Below are 18,799 nucleotides of genomic sequence, written 5' to 3'. Positions count from 1 at the left end.
AGTTGTATAAAGTGTAACAGCATAGAGTGGACTGGCAAAGAGTGGAGTGTTGTACAGTGGAGTGGCGTAGAGTGTAATAGGGTATAGTGGAGTAGCATACAGTGGAGTGGCTTACAGTGGCGTTGGGTAGAGTGTGATAGCATACAGTGGAGTGGTGTACAATGGAGTGGAGTCAAATTGAATAATGTAGAAGGAAGTGGTGTAGAGTGGAGTGCCTTACACTGGAGTGGCGCAGAGGGGAGTAGCGTACAGTGGAGTGCCATACAATGGAATGAGTGATGCAAGGGTAATGAAATCCAATAATACAGCTGGGCCTTAGCTATATTTCGGGCCATGGTATAATGTCATAACTTTGCAGTATACCATAGTACATGGGGATGAGAAGCCAGTATATAATTGTGTTATGGCCGATTGTTAGAGAACTAAAAGGCAGCCATATTGTTTTTACCACACTTTGGCTGTATTCCGTGTTAGGCAGTTAGATATAAGCAAATAGTATTTATATTCTATATTTTTAAATAAGTTACAGCCATATACTCTGGTAGTTTCACAAAATGTATTGAAATTCTGCAAATGCACAGTGGTGACAGATATCATTACTAATTTTAAATGCCTTATAACTTAAACAATACTTAACTATAGTACCCAAAAAACAATCTCTGCTCAGCTCTTTTAGGCTAAATTCAATTGTCCATAGAAGATGCACTGGTGGAGAAACACATTTTGCGACACCCTTTTATCATTGCACTCCGTTGAGGATTTACCATAAAAATTTGCATCATCTCACATTGTAGAAAGTGCTAAAGATTTGGAAAGTTTTGTGGTGATTCATCAAACTGGTGGAAAGTTATAAGGCAGCTAATATCGAAGGAATTCCTATCTTTGGGAATATTAACTATAACTACAGTGTGGCAATCAGATTTAATGTGATTGTGTTCTTTTTAACTATTTTATTTGCGGTGTATTTGCTTATAGGTTTACATAATCATGTGACCATAAATGTGTCTTTTAGTTGCTCATGTAGTAATTCTGAAACTTTACATATACAGTCTACTTTATGTTCTGGGCTTCCTTGCTACTTTTGACAGGATTGTGCTACATATGAAGCCCAAAGTGAATGGATGCCAGTTATTGTTGAATTAAGATTATTATTTTTGTTTTACTAATGGCCAATTATCATGTCCTCCACATGGTAGTTTGTGTAGCTGACTGCTAGGTCACTTCCATTTTGTTGTACAGGAGGACATAAGGAAGATAGTCTTTGTTTGGCTTGTTGGGCAAAGTTTAATGTTGGGAGCTAGACAGCATGCAAAGAAAACGTATGTATAGTAAGGTGTATTCTATTTGTTATGTCATTGTTTATAGATTTCAATTAGCTTGTGACAATAAATGGGTCTTTCAGCTGTTCATGTATTAAATCTAAAACTTTACATCTGCAGTTTAGTTTATTTTTCGGGCTTCCTTGCTACTTTTAGTGGGAGTGTGCTACAAATAAGGCCAAAGCAAATGAAAGGCAGACATTGCTATTGTTATGAACACTGGGATTATTATTATTATTTTCCTAGTGGTCCATTATCATGCCCTCCAAGTAGTCTGAATGGCTCACTACTAGGTCACTTTTACATTTTGTTGCACAGAAGTGCAGAAGAAAGGTGTTTTTTCGTTTGGCTTGTTGGGCCGTTTTATTTTGTGAGCCAGACAGCATGCAAATAAAAAACATTTATAAATAAAATTAAATCTGAGCAGAAAATGCTGTTCTCAGGAAGGATTCATAATTTTACCAAACTCTTTTGCATTTCCTTCAAACTTCAACACCCCTTGAGGCATAAAAGTAGAAATACCGCCTTCACAAGTCTTTACAACAAACCAGCACTTTTTTTCCTCAGAGAAAATTTCTACTAATCAGAACTCCATTATTAATCCTAAACCCACTTCACCATTTAAATCTATTTTGCAGACAGCAGCACCATTTAAACCTCTTTATACAAATTACACAAGAGGAACTGTTGCAGACTATAACAGATGCCCTTCAGTTTCCCAAAACAATTCTGATCTAACATGGCATTGAAAACCACTCGTTTCTAACAGCTCTTTAAAGGATGACATTGATCCGGACCTCTGGAAACCAGCCACGGTGGAGCCTCTGCTAAAGAAGCCTTCCCTGGGAGTCAATGACATGAACAATCTTAGCTCTATTTCATTGCTTCCTTAAATGAGCAAACTTCTGGAAAACGGGGCCCTGCTTCAGATTCAGGACTTTCTAGAATCTAACTACCTAACATATGGGTAGAAAGCAGGCTTATGTCCTGCTCATAGCACCAAGGTGGTGGTCCTATCAGCAGTCAATCTTCGCCAGTTCATTGATAAAGTAGAAACTGGAAAGATTAACCTTTAAGGTTTTTCATCTGTATTTAAGGTAATTGGTCACAACATTCTGCTTAACATCCTGGAACCAGTGGGCATCAGTGGTACGGTCCTGAACTGGATAACATCTTTTATTTGAAGTAGATGGCGAGGTCATTCTTCCCCAGTACTCGTTGAAGGCATAAGAAATCGAATGGGGGGGCCCAAGAGGGTCAATCTTCTTTCCCTTTTTAACATGTACATGGGTCTGTTGCCCAATTGCTTCACCAAGCAGGGCTATGCTTATACATGAATGTTGATGTTGCTCATCTTATCTTTAATCTATCTACAGTGCAAGAGTTTCCCAATCAAAAGACTAGCTCTTTATTGGAGGCCCTCACCATCAGCAGGGGATGGGTACCAAACAGCTTCCTCATGATGAACCCAACCAAAACTGAGATTTTAATTACCTCCACTTTATCAGTCATTCAATTAGATGCTAACTTATTACCAAATATAAAAAGCATCCCCAAGATTCTTTGACAGTGCTATGGAATTTATAAGTTCTCTTGAACAGCATCCTGTCGCCGAAAGCCCAATCTATGAACATACCCCATACCTGTTTCACTCACCCCAATCTTCTAAAAAGACGATGCTCTCCATCAATTTGTCTTTGTAAACGCCAACAGTCACGCCTTGACAACACTTATTCAATGTACATTGGCTGTATGAGGATTTACAAAAACTGCCAGAGGGCCACATCACAACTACTGTGATCCTTACATTGGCTATCCATTCGTAGCCTTTGAAGCCCTAATAACTGTCTGTAATGCCATAGACCCCAGATTAATCTCTTTTATAACTAAAAAGGTTTGCTTCTATCAAACATTATGCTGCCTCAGCTCGGCAAACCAATTCCTGTCTGCCAACACTAGAATTAGAATCGAACTTAGGGAAATTATGCATTTTCTATAGCAGTGGTCAAACTGTGGAATGTTCACAATTTCAGTTTGTGGATAGAAACAAATGTACTTAAGTTTAAAATTAAGCTAAGGTAAAACAGCACAATAACTCTCCTAAAAAACAAAGTTAAAATGTTATAGTACAGAGAAGGTTCCAAACTCATACAAAAAATGCATTTGCAAATTATAGCTAGCTACGCAGTCCACTACTTCACAATAACCATGAAAACTAAGGCACCAGAAATGCTCATGGGTGGCCAACCCCCAATGCATATGGCGGAGTCCCCAAGAACTGTAATGGCAGCTGAAACATTTTTCTTACGTTGTGGCATGATTGATCTTTGGGCTGGAGGTCATGTGCAGCAGTACTTGGCTACACGCAGTGATAAGAACCAAAGGCATTAACCTCCCGTGGCAGGTTTGGTGCAGGCCAATGATGCATGTGGTATTTGATCAGAAAAACAAACCAATAGGTCTCGTCTTTGGGACCTATTGGCTTTGCCAATGGGGTATTTAGTCATTTTGTACACTATGGGTACTCACAAATGTTTTCTTAGGGGCCACGAAGTATGGTCAATGACGCGGCTGAGGGCTGCATTGATGGCAAAAACGTGAGGGTCACGGTAACACAGGAATGTAAGGTGGGTGTAGATGCAGCGAAATATGTACATGGTGTGGAATGTGAGTTGTGGAGTTATTTTGAATGTTTTGTTACATATTGCAGTCTAACTTATGCCATTAGTCTCTAGAAGAGACACAGATTTGACAATACTGTACTATGCTGTTTCCAAGGTGCAGTCCTTCTACCACACCATGAGGTAAGCCTCCTTTGTTTGCTATTGTTACCTTTAGCGAGTCAAGTTTGCAAAGGAAGTAAATGGGTTATTGAACTGGAATGAAGAGGCCCCACAATCTCCTTATTCTTTTGTTCCTTATCTGTAAATATTAGGAATGCTTAGAAACTGGATCAGCTAAGGTAGCAAGTGCTGTAAAAACTCTGACAAATATCCACCCTTCACTTTGTTGAGACTTGCCCTACAAGTGTTAGTAGTACAGGGAGCATTTTGGGTGATTATTCCAATTGTTGTCTGTAAAGTCCAGGCGCACACTTCCTTTATAATACTGATTATATCACTGAGTAGTTTTAGATTCTTGTGAAGACGTCTTCGGAATGTGTCCATTCACTGGTTTAGCAGATCCTCTTATCATCTGTTATGTTTTGTTGAGATGTGCATTACAGCTAATACAGTAATCCGTACATATGCTCCATTGATGAAGACAATTATTTTTAAGCATTGTGTTTTAATACTAGGTACAGCAATAAAAGCTGAGAAGTGAGCGCCAGATATTGGAGCAAATGGTATTTAAATGACAGTAACCTGCTTCCTCCAAGACCTGGTAGAAACAGATAGTCAGTTACTAGTAATCAGTGTGTCAACAACGGCTCATGTGTGAATGACATTTCACCATTGTCATGCTTTAGTGGTGTTGGAGCAATTTTCAGAGCGGCAGTTCTGCTATTAATGTTACATTACTCAAGTCAAAGTGGTTGTGAAAAATCCATGTGTCATAAAATGAGCAAGTGTAGCAAATGTATTAAGGAGGATAGTGGCAATGATGCAATATGAAGATGACTGTACATTTTGGAGCACACTGTTGCAAGCACTGCATTTACAGACAACATATTCCCCATTAAAACAACCACTACATTTGCAAAGACATAGTTTTATTGAATAAACTATACAGTGCATAGACAATGTGTGGTAATCCTGCTTCAGCGAATATTTCATTTCCGCATCACCAAGTGTATTGATTTGATTGTATTAAACTCTTTGATTTCACCACCCTTCAGAATTAAAATGAATGTGCTTTATTTGTGCTTTCCTAACTGGTGATATATTCTAAAATATTTTTAGAGTTTTTTTTAGAGGCATTTAAATGTTGTTGTGTGCCAGAAAAAAATGGCATCCAACAGTCTCCTCTTTCATACCGCTTGTACCCAGCAAGATTGTCATATAAATCACTTTATAAAATCCTATCACTTTGCAGTCAAAGAAAGAAAAGTAAACACCTAACTCCCCTAAAAAAGAATAAACTGAAATTTGGCAGAAGTCAGAGCTTTACATTTGATCGCACAGCAAATGTGACACAATAGAAAAAAATGTAAAGGCCTCTTTATTGCTTATTCAACTTCTGAGCTCCGACATGGTTATTCTGGGGGTGCTGCAGCGCCTCAACACTCTCTCACAGCGCCTATGGCATGAGCGTGAAATTGTTTAAGTTATGCTACTGGTAAAGAGCACTGACCAAAATAAACAAGCTCGTAGATATAACATTTTTCCTCAAAGGCATACATGATTTATGAACTCTTAGTACAAGAGATAAGTGAAATCACTCATGCAGAAAAATAGGAAGCAGGAAACATTTTCCAATAAATCCAGCATATTTACTGAAGCTGCTGCTTTGTGAAATAGCACAGAAGGGAGACAACTGAAAACCCATGCACTCTCATGAGAATGTCCCCAAAATGTGTTTGCAAACAGGCAGCTTTCCTGCCTACTAGGCTTCGACCTAAAAATCACTGAATAAAAACAAAGGCTAAAGTGAAATTATGTGTAGCTTTAATTATAAAAGCTTGTGCTAAAGTAATAAAAGAATATCACTTTAAAAAAAAAGCATAGTTAAAGTGCAGTTATTAATGTAAATTAAAACTGAAAAATCTCTAAAATGTCCAAGTTATAATTAGGGCTGCAAACCCAACTCCCACAACAGCCATGTAAACCATAAATTGCACACCAAATGCAATACTTAAGTAAATATTGGCACAGGATTGCTTAGATAATGTCATGGGACAGCTGAAGTGTAACAGCGAAGTAAATAATGAGAAGTAGTAGCAGTAAAATAAGAGATTGATCACACATTAAATTGCATTCACACATCATACATTATGTCACATTTAATCACATTTTAAGAATAATATATCAAGTGTTATTACAAGAAATACCACGGATGTACACGGGTGCACACAAATACTGGACTTAGGGCCAGATGTAGCAACAAAGCAAATTGCGACTTGCAATTTGCGAGTCCGTGCGACTCGCAAATTGCAAGTCGCAATTTGCTATGCAGAAAGGTGTCTCAGACACCTTCTGCAACTCGCAATGGGGTCGCAAAGACCCACCTCATTAATATTAATGAGGTGGGTCGCAGTTTGCGACCCCATTGCGAGTATGGACCACTGCCTGCTCTGAAAAAATATTTTTTTCCAGTCACAAAGGGGAAGGGGTCCCAGGTTGGTAGTAGGTGTTGGTTTGCGACTGGGTTACCATCCACTTCAAGTGGATGGTAACTGTGATTTCATTTGCGACCGCTTTTGCGGTCGCAAATGAAATTGAATAGCATTGTGAGTCGCAAATAGGAAGGGAACACCCCTTCCTATTTGCGAATCGCAAATGCATTTTGCGAGTCGGATCCGACTCGCAAAATGCATTTCTGCATAGCAGAGGGGCTTTTGCGCCTCGCAAATGGCGTTTTTCGCCGTTTGCGACTCGCAAACCCTTTGCTACATCTGGCCCTTCGTGTCAGATGGGTGCCTCGTGTGGGTTTGGAAACAGTAGGGTCAAGCCTTGTATTAATTCCTGACAAAAAGTGATGCTAACCCATGTATGCTGCCTTAGAAGGCAAAAGACTCCATGACAGAGAGTTACCATATAATCACTCGTGATTATCTGAGGTAGAGTGAAGGAAGGTATATGAATTACTCACACTGATTAAAGGTTTGAAAGAATAAGTTGCAGTAGTTTTGTAGCATAAAAGAGTCTAGATTCATAGGCAGAGCAGCATCCTGACATCTAATGGTTGGGCTTGGAATAGCAACGTGTTTACTGAAACCCTAAGATTTGTGATTGTCAACTACAGGCATGGCTGGAATTCTCATCATAATGTCCATCTGAAATCCACAACTCCTCACACAACAGCTGCCATCTTCAGGCTGCATTTGTCCTTGATACTGATTAAATGTGCAGCTGTGAGTGTGAAGAAAAGATTTTGTTGGCTACGTTTACTGTTCAGAGAGGTAGGACCATCTCATTTGTTCAGAATAGCTTTGTAATGCAAGAACTGCTGTTTAAGGTATATAACTTCTTTCTAACTTTAGATTCACATAATGTGCTTTGGAAAGTGGTTGTGCCACCTCTAACTACTATCCAGTGCTACACGTTTGGTGATACCTGAGACAGAAGGATATACTTTCCTGTTGAAGTAAACATTTGTTGTCGTGCCTGCATGTGTTTGTCAAACTTGTTAACCAAATACATCTGGGAGGCTTCAGAGAAATCACCACTGATTGCATTTCTAGTGCACAGATATGTAGGAAATTATTTTGTGAGTTCCACTGATATCACTGCCTTTTGGGTGCCTATGCGACCAATGGGCTTTTATGGGAAAAAATAAAGTAGGTTTCGAAGGTTGCGCACCATGGCAAAAAAAACGTGTGAGATTAAAGAGAAAAAAGACCCAGTGATGTGTACACATGTACGTGTTATCACGCATGCACATGTATGTGTCAAGACGCCAAGGCAGCCCTGTAGAGGGAGACATATGGTCAGGGTTTTTGAGCGAGAATAGACTTCAGTCCTCAGTCCAATAGTTGCTGAAAGTTGGTAGCAGGTGTTGGTTGAGACACTTATGTCATACTCACCCTTGATACAGCTGTGGTGCCTGCCAGCACTTCAAATGTAGGCGACAGTACTTAATAGCAGGTCTAGGATGCAGGCGAGAATAGGTTGTGATGGCATGACATGTCATTTCACTGAACTTCAGGAAACATAGCATATGCAAGGGTAACAATTTCTGAGACACGGAGCAGCCCTGGGAGCGGTCACGTGAACATGGTAGGCTGGTGAATAGGAACTGGAGATATCATAGGGTCTAAATTTAGTACTGTCTTATGGTACAGCGAGGAAAACTACTTGTTCTATATATAAGACATTGTTGCCATCTTATATTCTGGATAAGCAGAATCTTAGAGCAAAATGGGATGATCAGATTGGACACCCCCTCACAGACTCAATGGACTATGTGCCTTAAAATAAGCAAAGGCAGTTTCACGCAACCCTCATTTCAATTACTTGAATCACATTTATTTATCACCAAAGTGTATTAGTAGAATGTATGTGTACGCATGCTCATCATGTCCACATCGTAGCGAAAGTGAGGGGGACTTTTATCGCATGGCATGGGCCTGCCCATTATTTGCTACCTACCAGTCTGCTGTAGCGGCAGTAGTGTTAGAAATAACTGAAAAAACAAATCACACTAACTACACTGATGTGGTTATTGGGACACCTATTCAAGTCCCAACTCACAAACATATTTTAAGAATTGTGAATTTGATGTTGATAATTGTCATTTTTTGGAAGGCGGCAGCTGTAAAGAGTATAGGGGTATGGCTGCAAGATGCAATGGTGTGGGCAGAGGCAGATACAATGAGATGACTCTGGTCCTAAGGGCATGGGAAGAAGGCGTCTAATGAGTGGGATGGGACCATGGCAAATTTGGAGGCAAAGTCAGATGAACATCTCCTGTGAGTTGTAAGTTAAAGTACAAGTATAAGATGTGTGGATGAGCTGATGGATTAAGGGTAGCGCATTGGTGATAAACTGTGAAATTGTACTTGTATATATTTAACTTGGGTAACTCTTTCACCTTCACCCTAAATGATATCCCGAAGCTGGTTGGGCTGAATTAGTTCACAACGGTCCTCATGTGGGGTGAAAATGCTTATTTGACATGACAACTAACTATATATGAAGGTTCAATGCACATGGTCTGTGTTGGTTTATTATGTCCCAGTGACCGGAATCACTTGTTTGCTGGTTTTTATTATTTTTTATTAGAGTAAGATCATTGAAAAAGTTCATGAAATCATAAAATATCTACCAAGAATGTGATATTAGGTTTGTAATGCCATTATGAATATGTATGGCACATATATAATCACCTACATTGAAAAAGAACTATTAAATAGTTCCGATTCACTGGCATTATGTGATTGTTCCGCTGCAGCATTTTCTGCATAATAAAGGATTTGCCTCACCTGCAACGTAATTCTTCACCTGGTGCATAATTTGAACTTGAAACATGATTTATTATGATTGCAAACAATAAAAAAAAAGTTACCTAAAAAGCTGCCACTCATGATACTGGGCAGTGTCAGGCCCCTTGCAAAAGTTAACTGGCCACATTTCAATTGCTGAATGCTGTATTCTGCTGTTAAACTAATACAAATGAGGTGGAACCTTTGTCCAGGATGCATTAACATGTGTAGTAAAAGTGGCAAACTAGTGAAGTAATGCTGCCACAAAATGTGCTGCATTATGCTGTATAATTTTCTTTTCCGTGCCACATAATTTAGTCAACACAGCCACATCATTTGTTCCTTCCCTGTTGCATAATTTTAGTAGCAAACAAACACAAATGATGGACGGAATACGGAACCAATCAAACATTCACCCCCTAGTCACAGATCTGGGTTTATTTCATCAATTCCTTTGCTCACCATGCCACCTCAGTTTGGACCCAGTCATATGCAAATCAGTCTTGACCCTGTTCCCCATGGGAACAGTCCAGTCCGAACTGGCAGGCCAGGTCCTCCTTGGAAAGGAAACAAGCATCCTGGAACCAGTTTCAGGGTATCACCCTTCATCAGCCAGGCTAGCTTGAATCGAGTGGCACAGTGAGCCCGGGACCCACGTCAGTGAAGTCTTTATGTAGCTGGGTAACTCGTACTAATCAATGCCCAGTGCATACCTTAAGATGTCTTCCCTGTTTACTTCAAACATCTAGTAATTGAACTAAACATCACAGGGGCATATTTGCTCATGCAGATATGTCCTCACATCAAATATATAATGCACCCTGTTTTTGGACTCTAAGGCATGATATAGGGGTGACTTTCATATAAGAGATCCAGTGATTTGGGCATGGCACACAATGGGTGTGCCATGTGGTGTTTTCAGTCATGGCTTGCAACGGCAGACTGAGTCCAATTTTTAGGTGGGTCCCTTAGGGTGGCACAATACATGCTGCAGCCCTTAGGGACCTTTTCTAGTACCCAGACCCTGGGTACCAGCGGTAACATTTACTAGGGGCTTACAGAGGTACTAGAGTGCGTGCCAATTGTACACAATTATACCTTTTACCTTGTTTTAGGGAAAGAGTACTACTGGCATTAGGGACCTGTTAAGCAGGAACCCAGTGCACCTTAGTCAAAAAACATTAGCACCAGAGGCAAATAGTGGGGGGGAGGGGTGTGGGGGATGTGTGTGACTAAGTCCAAAGGGGCACTTTACTACATACACTATGAAAAAATGCTGCTGCTTTCCAGGCATTGTTCGGTGAATGTTTGTGAACAGATGAAAATCTGTAAAATTCAATTCACATAGAAATATAAACATCCACTCATAATTTTACAGCATTTTTCATGAACAGAACAATCTTAAATGTTGTCCATTGGTAGAATGGCATGTAGGCTAGTAAAAGCAGCTTTCTGATAGCTGGGTCGTAAGGTATTGTATTCCTGCAAAATATGTTCTTCACTCTTGTGCTTCCCTGGCAGCCTCTGTCTGTGTTTTGATGTATTCTAGGGCATCACCAACTGCTGACCAAATTGGTGCTTGCTAGATAGCACAATAGTAACTTGCTCCTGCACTCCAGTTCGAAACCCAGAAATTCAAAGTCACATCACATAGGAGAGCTCCCTTTTCTTTAGGTCCTCAATATCTTCCCACTGCTGGTGGCTACTTCTACCAAAGATGAGCAATAAGCCACACAAAGACTACCTTTTTCTTGCACATGTAGGTCGCTGAGCCTTCCATATCAGGTAGCTTTGTGAGGACACTTCTAGGGTCCTGGGGCAGTCAGTGAGCACTGATCTAAAAGGGTAGTGTTTGTCTACCACCGGTGCCTCATGGTTACAATAGTAAACATGAGGCAGCTGAACTGAACGATAAATGTGGGCACTTGAATCTCTCTAGGTATGGAGGTAAAGCTATCAAGCCTCACTTCTAGAATTTAGAGGGTTTAGAAACTCATTTACCGCATGGCAAAGTAATGAACACTCAATTACACCAATTTCCTGCCAAAAAGAAAATGAAAATGTGTTTTATGTGCAGGTATGTACTTAGAAGGTAGCAGACATACTTCACAATAAAACAAAAGTCATTAGCACTTTTTTTGGCTCATACTACTCCAACCATTATTGCATCTAATGCAAGCACTAGATTTCTCTTAACATTGATCCTACAGCCAAGGTTATCATATGGTCTGAGGTTCAGAAAGACCCAAAGACCACCAGGAGACCTTGAATCTCTAGTCTTTTGCTGAAGCTTTTGTCATACAGACGGGCTTAGGATGTAGGCAAGGAATATCCTGGGGATATTAGACCCAACGCCTGCCTGGACCCTTGTAGTAAAGGGTACACTTCCTACAAATAAGTTTCACAAAACAAACCACCCAAAGTAAAAAGACTCTACCTAATGAAGACAGTGGTGTACTACTTGAAGGTCTGGTAGGAAACAATGATGACTGTCGGTGGTCATCAGTGTCGAGTTAAGGGCACTGACCAAAGTGAACTGGAATTTAAGAACCAGTTAAGGATCCAACTGGACCCTATTCCTTTACTGGGAAAGACATTTACAGTGAGTCAGTTCGCATTACTATGTGCCACAGGAGCCTTTTCGTTTTAAGCACATGTATATCAGAATCAAAGTCAAGGTTTGTGATGCTGAGGGCACCCAGAGAACTAGGGGCATCTAAGTGGAAAACAAACCTAGTTATAAAATGATTATATTGAGAACTATAATACATGAGGTGTATAGAAAAGATCATGTGAAAAATGTCAGAGGTCAAGATCTTATGTCACTAAAGAAAACAGTTACACACAGAGGATTAGTTAAACAAGAAAAAGTGGGGCTTGTACCACTGTGGGTATCCTTGAGAAGGATATCATCATCTACTTGGCCCTAGTCTCGTCAATGGGTTCTCTTTGGTGTTGTCAAGCGTGTTTAGCTCAATCTTTTTGCTTACATTGTTTTAGGTCACTTGATGAGGAACTGGTACCCCAGAATGACAGTGCAGCCTCTGCAAAGACTAGTGTTATTGCATGTGTGCAGCAGAATGGTATTGTAACATGTTTTCCAAACAACCGTATTTGTTACTGAAACGTACTAGAAGACATGATGAAAACAGCTCTCACAAGTACATATTAACTCGTTCTTGTCAGAAGGCAGTATTCTTACCATGCCAAGCTTTTCTGAAGCATTAGCCTTCCATATTCGGATATTCATCTCATCGGAGCCACACAGGATGTACTTGTTATCCAAACTCCACTTGACAGAGATGACGTGCTGCATTCGTTTAGTGTGATACACTTCCCTATAAACAAAATAATACTCAATTACAATACTGAGCCAATTAATTTTGCCTGGGTATCTTCTGTGTTTTAGATACTTAAACTGAAAACATCTACATAGACTAATAACACAGCAAGCACTGGAAAGAGTGTTAAACATAAATGAAGATTTCTGTGAAAATTATCACATCATATTTTTAATAAAACTTTACTTTTTTACATTTTGGTACTTTAAATTTTCAACAGTTAAGTGGTCTTCAAACTTAAATGTTCCAGTGTCCACACATGACCCCAGAGGAAGAAAAATACAAGCAAGGAAATGCTAGGGCTTTTAGTTCAAAAAGCTCTTTCAGCTTCCTGGCGCTGTGATGTCATCAGCTAGGAGAATTTCCTTTACCAATTTGGATAAAACTTACAGTTCTCTGTTCTTTTTGCACTTCAGAAGTGGAAACCTAGCATACTGACAGGAACAATATATAGCAGCAACTTGGAGTTCTGCAGCAACTTAAAATTACAACTTTAAGTTGTAAGATCAGAACTGTTCATTTGAGAAAAAAAAAAAACTTGCTGTTCCTCTGTTTACAGTTTCACTTCTGCTGTCTTCCGATTAGACAATTCTATCCCTGTATCTTATTGTGGCTTGGCAGAGAAGGCACGAATTTTAGAGGAGTGTACTGTCTTGACCAGATCAGCCCCTACTAATGAGATTGGGAAGACTGATGCAAGCATGTCTCCAGGGTTTACATGACCCCATGAAGGCAGCATTTGCTGACACAATGGAATACGACTTCTCCATTGCCCATCACAAAATCTGAAAATTCAGGGTGCATTGTGGAGGAGCTTTCTTTACAAACAGTCTGGATGTTATCTTCAAAAAAATGATCCTGCACGACTGGCAGTCAAAGATCGTTCCGTGCACCAGGATAGGGCACCTCTTGCATTTGTCAATGATTTACAAGTTGAAGGGCTCTTTGCCTCCACTGTGCATTCTTTAGTGTAGAAAGAGGGAGTAGTTATTTTTTTTTTATTACAGGTGTGCAGTTGCTGCAGTTGACACCTACAGAGTAATCATAATAACATTTTCCCCTCCTGGCCAATCTGCTCTAAACTGGCAGGACATCTTTCTTCAAAGGAAATATAAGGTCTTGACAACTTTGATGCTGATCGATCAAATAGTTCAAAAGTTAAAAGGTGGGCCACAAAAATGTTGTTCAGTTACCGACAGAATAGGATTTCAAATGAAAGCTAGTCCTTAAATTAGGAGTCCTTTTATATCAAATGTTATTACATCACAGGTAAGTTTGTAAGTATTACTTTAACCGATTATATATATATATATATATATACACATATATATGTATATACACCACACACCCAACCTAGTGGTGGTCGCCACTAGGGAGTTCTAGTTAGGTCTACTTTTCTATATAAAGAGTGATGTTCGTTTGCTAATAACTTTGGCCCATTTAACAAATCTTCACAAAACTTTCCAAAATAAGAGTTTCATCCAACTCAGCTCCTTCCTGGAAAGTTTCAGGGTGATCTGCCAAGTGGGAACCGAGAAAGAAGGGGGGGTCCCAAAACACAAAATCCCCATGCATTATCCAGGAACTTCTTTATGATGGGCTACAGCAAAAACTGCTGATCGGAATTACATCAAATGTGGTACAAAGCTAGGTCTTGGTACGCATATTGTGCTTTTTGTGATTTGGTGTAAATCCGTTCAGTATTTTTTGAGGAATTAAGGTTGAAAAATAATTGAATATCTGGATGGTTGGGTCCGCAAGAGTCTTGAGAGACTGACATGAGCGGCAATTTTAAAAACAGAGCCTTTTGATTGTCACAGAAAGCTTTTTTGCCCTTTGGTCATCTCGCTGATTGGCTGCCAGCAACATGAGAAAAAGGTTGCTGTCAGCCATAACAGGACTCAGTGACTTAGGGCCTGATTTAGAGTTTGGTGGATGGGTTTACTCCGTCACAAATGCGGTGGCTATCCCATCCGCAGTATTACAATCCCATTATATCCTATGGGAATAGTAATACAGAAGACAGGATAACAGTCACATTTGTAACGGAGTAGCCCATCTTCCAAACTCTAAATCAGGCCCTTAGCACATTGCCTTGAAATAAAAATAAAATATAAAAATAGTATAGGTCGGCAGGGTAGGTATAACCTGCCCCTCTAAGCCCCATGGACAAAAAAACAAGGCGAAAAATCAGGAGAGACTCTTGTGGGATAATGCCAGTCACATTGCATTCAATAAATATAAGCCCTGAGGAGTACGCCCCCGGGGCTGTATTCATGAAGGAGAGGGGGCCTACGTGGCCCGCCTCCTCCAGCCACCAGAGGTCCCGGGGAGCCCACCCCAGGGCCAAATTAGTTTATATGGGGAGGGGGGCCTGTGGCCTCCTTCCCGATCCTCCAGAGGCCCCGGGAGCCCAACCCTAGGGCCCAAATTTGTTCATATAGGAAAGGAGGCCGCGTGCCTCTCCCTTCCTGAGCCTTCTTGGGCCCCAGGGGAACCGATCCCCAGGGCTGAAATTAGATAATATGGGAAGGGGTGACACGCAGCCCCTCTTTTCAGAGCCTTGAGAAGCTCCGTGGAGCCTGCCCATGAACCCAAAATGTTAGATACAGGGGAGGGAGCCCCCCCTCCTCCAGCCATTAAAGGCGCTGGGGAGTCCACTCCAGGGGCCTGTTACTTTGAAGGAGGAGTCCACGGAGCTGTGAGCCATTAATTGGCCCAGGGACCCCATCCCCCAGGGTTGGATCAGTAGCTATGTCCTGGGGAGCCCACCATCCGGACTTAGCAGTTTCCCTGCCCGCATTGGCTGAAGGCTGTGCAAGGAGGGACGCTGGATTTACATATAATAATTAAATACTAGTATACATTAAAAACCCTTATAAATTAATTGTAAAAAATAAAGTTTAAAGTAACGTTTCAGTTAGCTAAATGTCAGTGACAACATTAACGTTTTGAACAAAAAACAGAAATTCACCAGTTATAGTTATACGAGCTAACTATAACCTGCACCCCTGACATGCACTGCTTGTGACCTAATATGGCATCACTCATGACATGTCTATGACATCACTGATGGCATGTCAAATGACATCATTGATGAAATCACTGATGATATCATCCAAGCTTCCTTTGTACATATTGCTTTTTTAGCAGGTATACCATTACAGCTATGAAATTAAGTACATAACAGCTCAGAATGCTATGAAGTGTCTTTACGGCTATCATACCTACACCCCCCACAGGTAAAGCAAGCTTGTGTTATTTGCAACATTGACGCTATACCATACACTTCATGACTACTTCATGTTGACAATGAACCGCAGATGAAAATGTAAATTACCCTGCACATGGTGTTCAATCTGTACCCAATTTTTCAGGGTAAACAAACTTCCTCCAGATACTCAAGCACTGTTACATACCAATGCCCTCCTACAGACACCATACCAGTATGAAAACCCTGACAGTAACTGAACTTACACTGAGAAATGAAGTTGATACAAGTAGGAAAGTTTGTACTGTTAACAGTGTTTATTCTGTAGTGAGTTTACTTTGTACCGCATTCTAGTGATACAGATTTCAAGGTTCATTTGCTGTTAAACAGCTATTGGAGCTGTCTCACAGCAAATAAACCTTTATTTCTTCTTGTTTGGGTCACTCTGAAAAGCATGGTCTGCTATTCTTGCCGGCACCAACTTCAAGTGTACACCTCCTGCTGAAATCTAACACACCGTAACATATGTGTAACCAGAGGTTAAAGTGTTGTTATATTTAGGCTCATGCCCTAAACTAGTGCTGCCGACACACACAGTGTTGTTATCAATAATGTCATTTCAAATGCTGTAGTGATGTTGCCAAGCATTTCATACAATATGCCATGAGTGATGTAATATGGGAGGCATGGAGAGGGCTGGGAGTTACATTTACTTTAGGGCACAAATTACAGTTACTTGAGATAACCATAACTGATGAAATACAGAGTATTTTTAGGTTAAAATTGAATGTTTTTAACTGACATTTTAACTAGAACTTCATTTTAACTTTTTCTTTTTTTCAGTGAATTCTTAGAGTTTTTGAATGTAACAATAAAACAATAAACCTGTGTCTGTGTTTGCTCTCCTCAGGCCCCATAATACAGAAATAAAATCAACAACAAGGGGTCCCTGCTTTCCCAAGTTGAAGAGCACAATCTCCAGCTCCGGGAGTGTGTGACAAGACCACGGAGTGCCCAGCCCTCTCGCCACCCCTATCAATATCTTGGTGACATCAGAGTGTGTGCGGCGAAAATTCGAGTGGTTCTCGACCTAGCAGCCAATCAGCTTAATGGCGAAGGAGGAGAGAACAAAGGCAGCAATGACCATGAGGAAGACAGAGATCAGGAGGAGGATGGAAAACAGGGTCCGGAAGAGGAAGTGGCAGGAGGACACGAAACGGGGACCCAAAGATCCTCATCAGAGGAGCCGGGTATAAGCGTCTGTGGAGGCAACCAAGTGGAGCTAGGATTGTCAGAGGGAGGTGAGAATTAAGCGGTGGCCCATGGTAGAGGCGTTACAGTGGGAATGTCACAACTCTACCACAGACTCGTGGCCCTAGGCGAGTGCCCTTCCGGGGCTCGGGACCTTTGCAGGGGTGGGTTACCATAAGAGAAGGGCTATTGGGTTTCTGATTAAAACTGTGATCTGAAGTAAACCACCAGCTTCTGTTTTGATGGACACAATTACACTTGGCCTATTGCTTGCATTAGTATTTTGCACAACTACTTCACAAAAGAAATCTACTCGTCACTGCACACCACTAGCGGGAGAAGCAAGCCTGCACTACGTATGTCAGGCTTGTCACTAGAAAAGAGCACTAGATGGTGTGGGAACCAGGTACTAAAGTTGGAGTGAAAAAAACAGTGACCTAACCCCCTTATCTTTAATCCCCGAGAGTACACCGCTCTCACAGAAGAAAGGCTGGAGCCACAGAAAAACTCCTGAAGAACAGGAACCAAAGAACTGGGAACTGGAAGAAAAAGGAAGGAAAAACTAGAGACGTCGTGCCATTCTTAACTATAGGCGGTTATCTAATACACCATAAAATAAAACTCTTGTTAAATATAATCTTTCTGTAAGTCTGACTATCTATCTGCCTCCACTGACCTGTTACAGAGTGCTAAAAAACACCAACAACTTTTCCAGGGGTCATATTCCATAGACCTCAGTAAACACAGGGTTAAGGTATGTGGAGCGTGGCTACACTCCCTGCAGCCCCCCCCCCCCCCCCCAACACTTACAAAACATGCTGGTGGAGCCCCTTCCCAGATTGGAACACTACCAGCAGCAAAATATATGTAAATTTGCCACGATTTGGCTCTACTTTCTAGGAGCATTGAATAACGAATGAGTGGCTCTGACTAATCATTTATCATTGTCCTGTTTTTTTTGTGTGTGGTGGTCTTGGTAACACACTCTTGCAGACGGGGGGCGCAACATGCCCCCTGCCCATTCAAAATATGAAGCACAGCTCCCCGAGCCCCAGGCCCACCACAGAGTTTTCCTTTTTTGTTTCCGAAAAAGGTGGGAGGCAGCCTTTCTAATTTTGCAGCAGATCTGGCTCTCTGGGACCCCACTACCAGGCGTATACTAATTTTCAGAGTAACAGTCTGAGTTCCTGAGTCCTAAAATGGCTGGGCCACATCTTTGTTGATGTGGTAGCAGTCAGTCAGATCTCATCTCTAGATCGTTCGGCTCTGTGGATCCTCTTCAGTTCGAAATATACATACATTTTGAACATTAATTTCTCCAAAACTACTGAATGACAAAACTACTGAAACCTTAAAAGTCCCACTTTCTGGACCAAGATCTAGCTTTTTGCCAAATTTAGCATAATTCCTTTCAGCCGTTTTGGCTGTAGCTTAGATGGGATCTGGGACATTTAATAACAGATGATGGACGGAATGCTGAACAATGCAAACATTCACCCCCAGTCAAAAAGATCTGGGTTTAATCCATCACTTTTTTTTGCCCACCACCCCACCCCAGTTTGGACCCAGCCATATGCAAATCATTTGTGACCCT

At 40.9% G+C, this 18,799-nt stretch overlaps 1 protein-coding gene across 1 annotated transcript in view; it reads right to left on the bottom strand.

The window, feature by feature from the left end:
• Positions 1-18,799, bottom strand: part of DCAF13 (DDB1 and CUL4 associated factor 13) — a 283,160-nt gene that overhangs the window by 59,539 nt on the left and 204,822 nt on the right. The window contains exon 9 of the mRNA XM_069220596.1: positions 12,605-12,740. Within this exon, the coding sequence (XP_069076697.1) occupies positions 12,605-12,740 (136 nt within the window). The remainder of the gene's footprint in view (positions 1-12,604; positions 12,741-18,799) is intronic.

Source organism: Pleurodeles waltl, chromosome 2_2 (assembly GCF_031143425.1).
Source record: "Pleurodeles waltl isolate 20211129_DDA chromosome 2_2, aPleWal1.hap1.20221129, whole genome shotgun sequence".
Taxonomy (NCBI): Eukaryota; Metazoa; Chordata; class Amphibia; order Caudata; family Salamandridae; genus Pleurodeles; species Pleurodeles waltl.
This window is presented reverse-complemented; position numbering and strand designations above follow the sequence as displayed.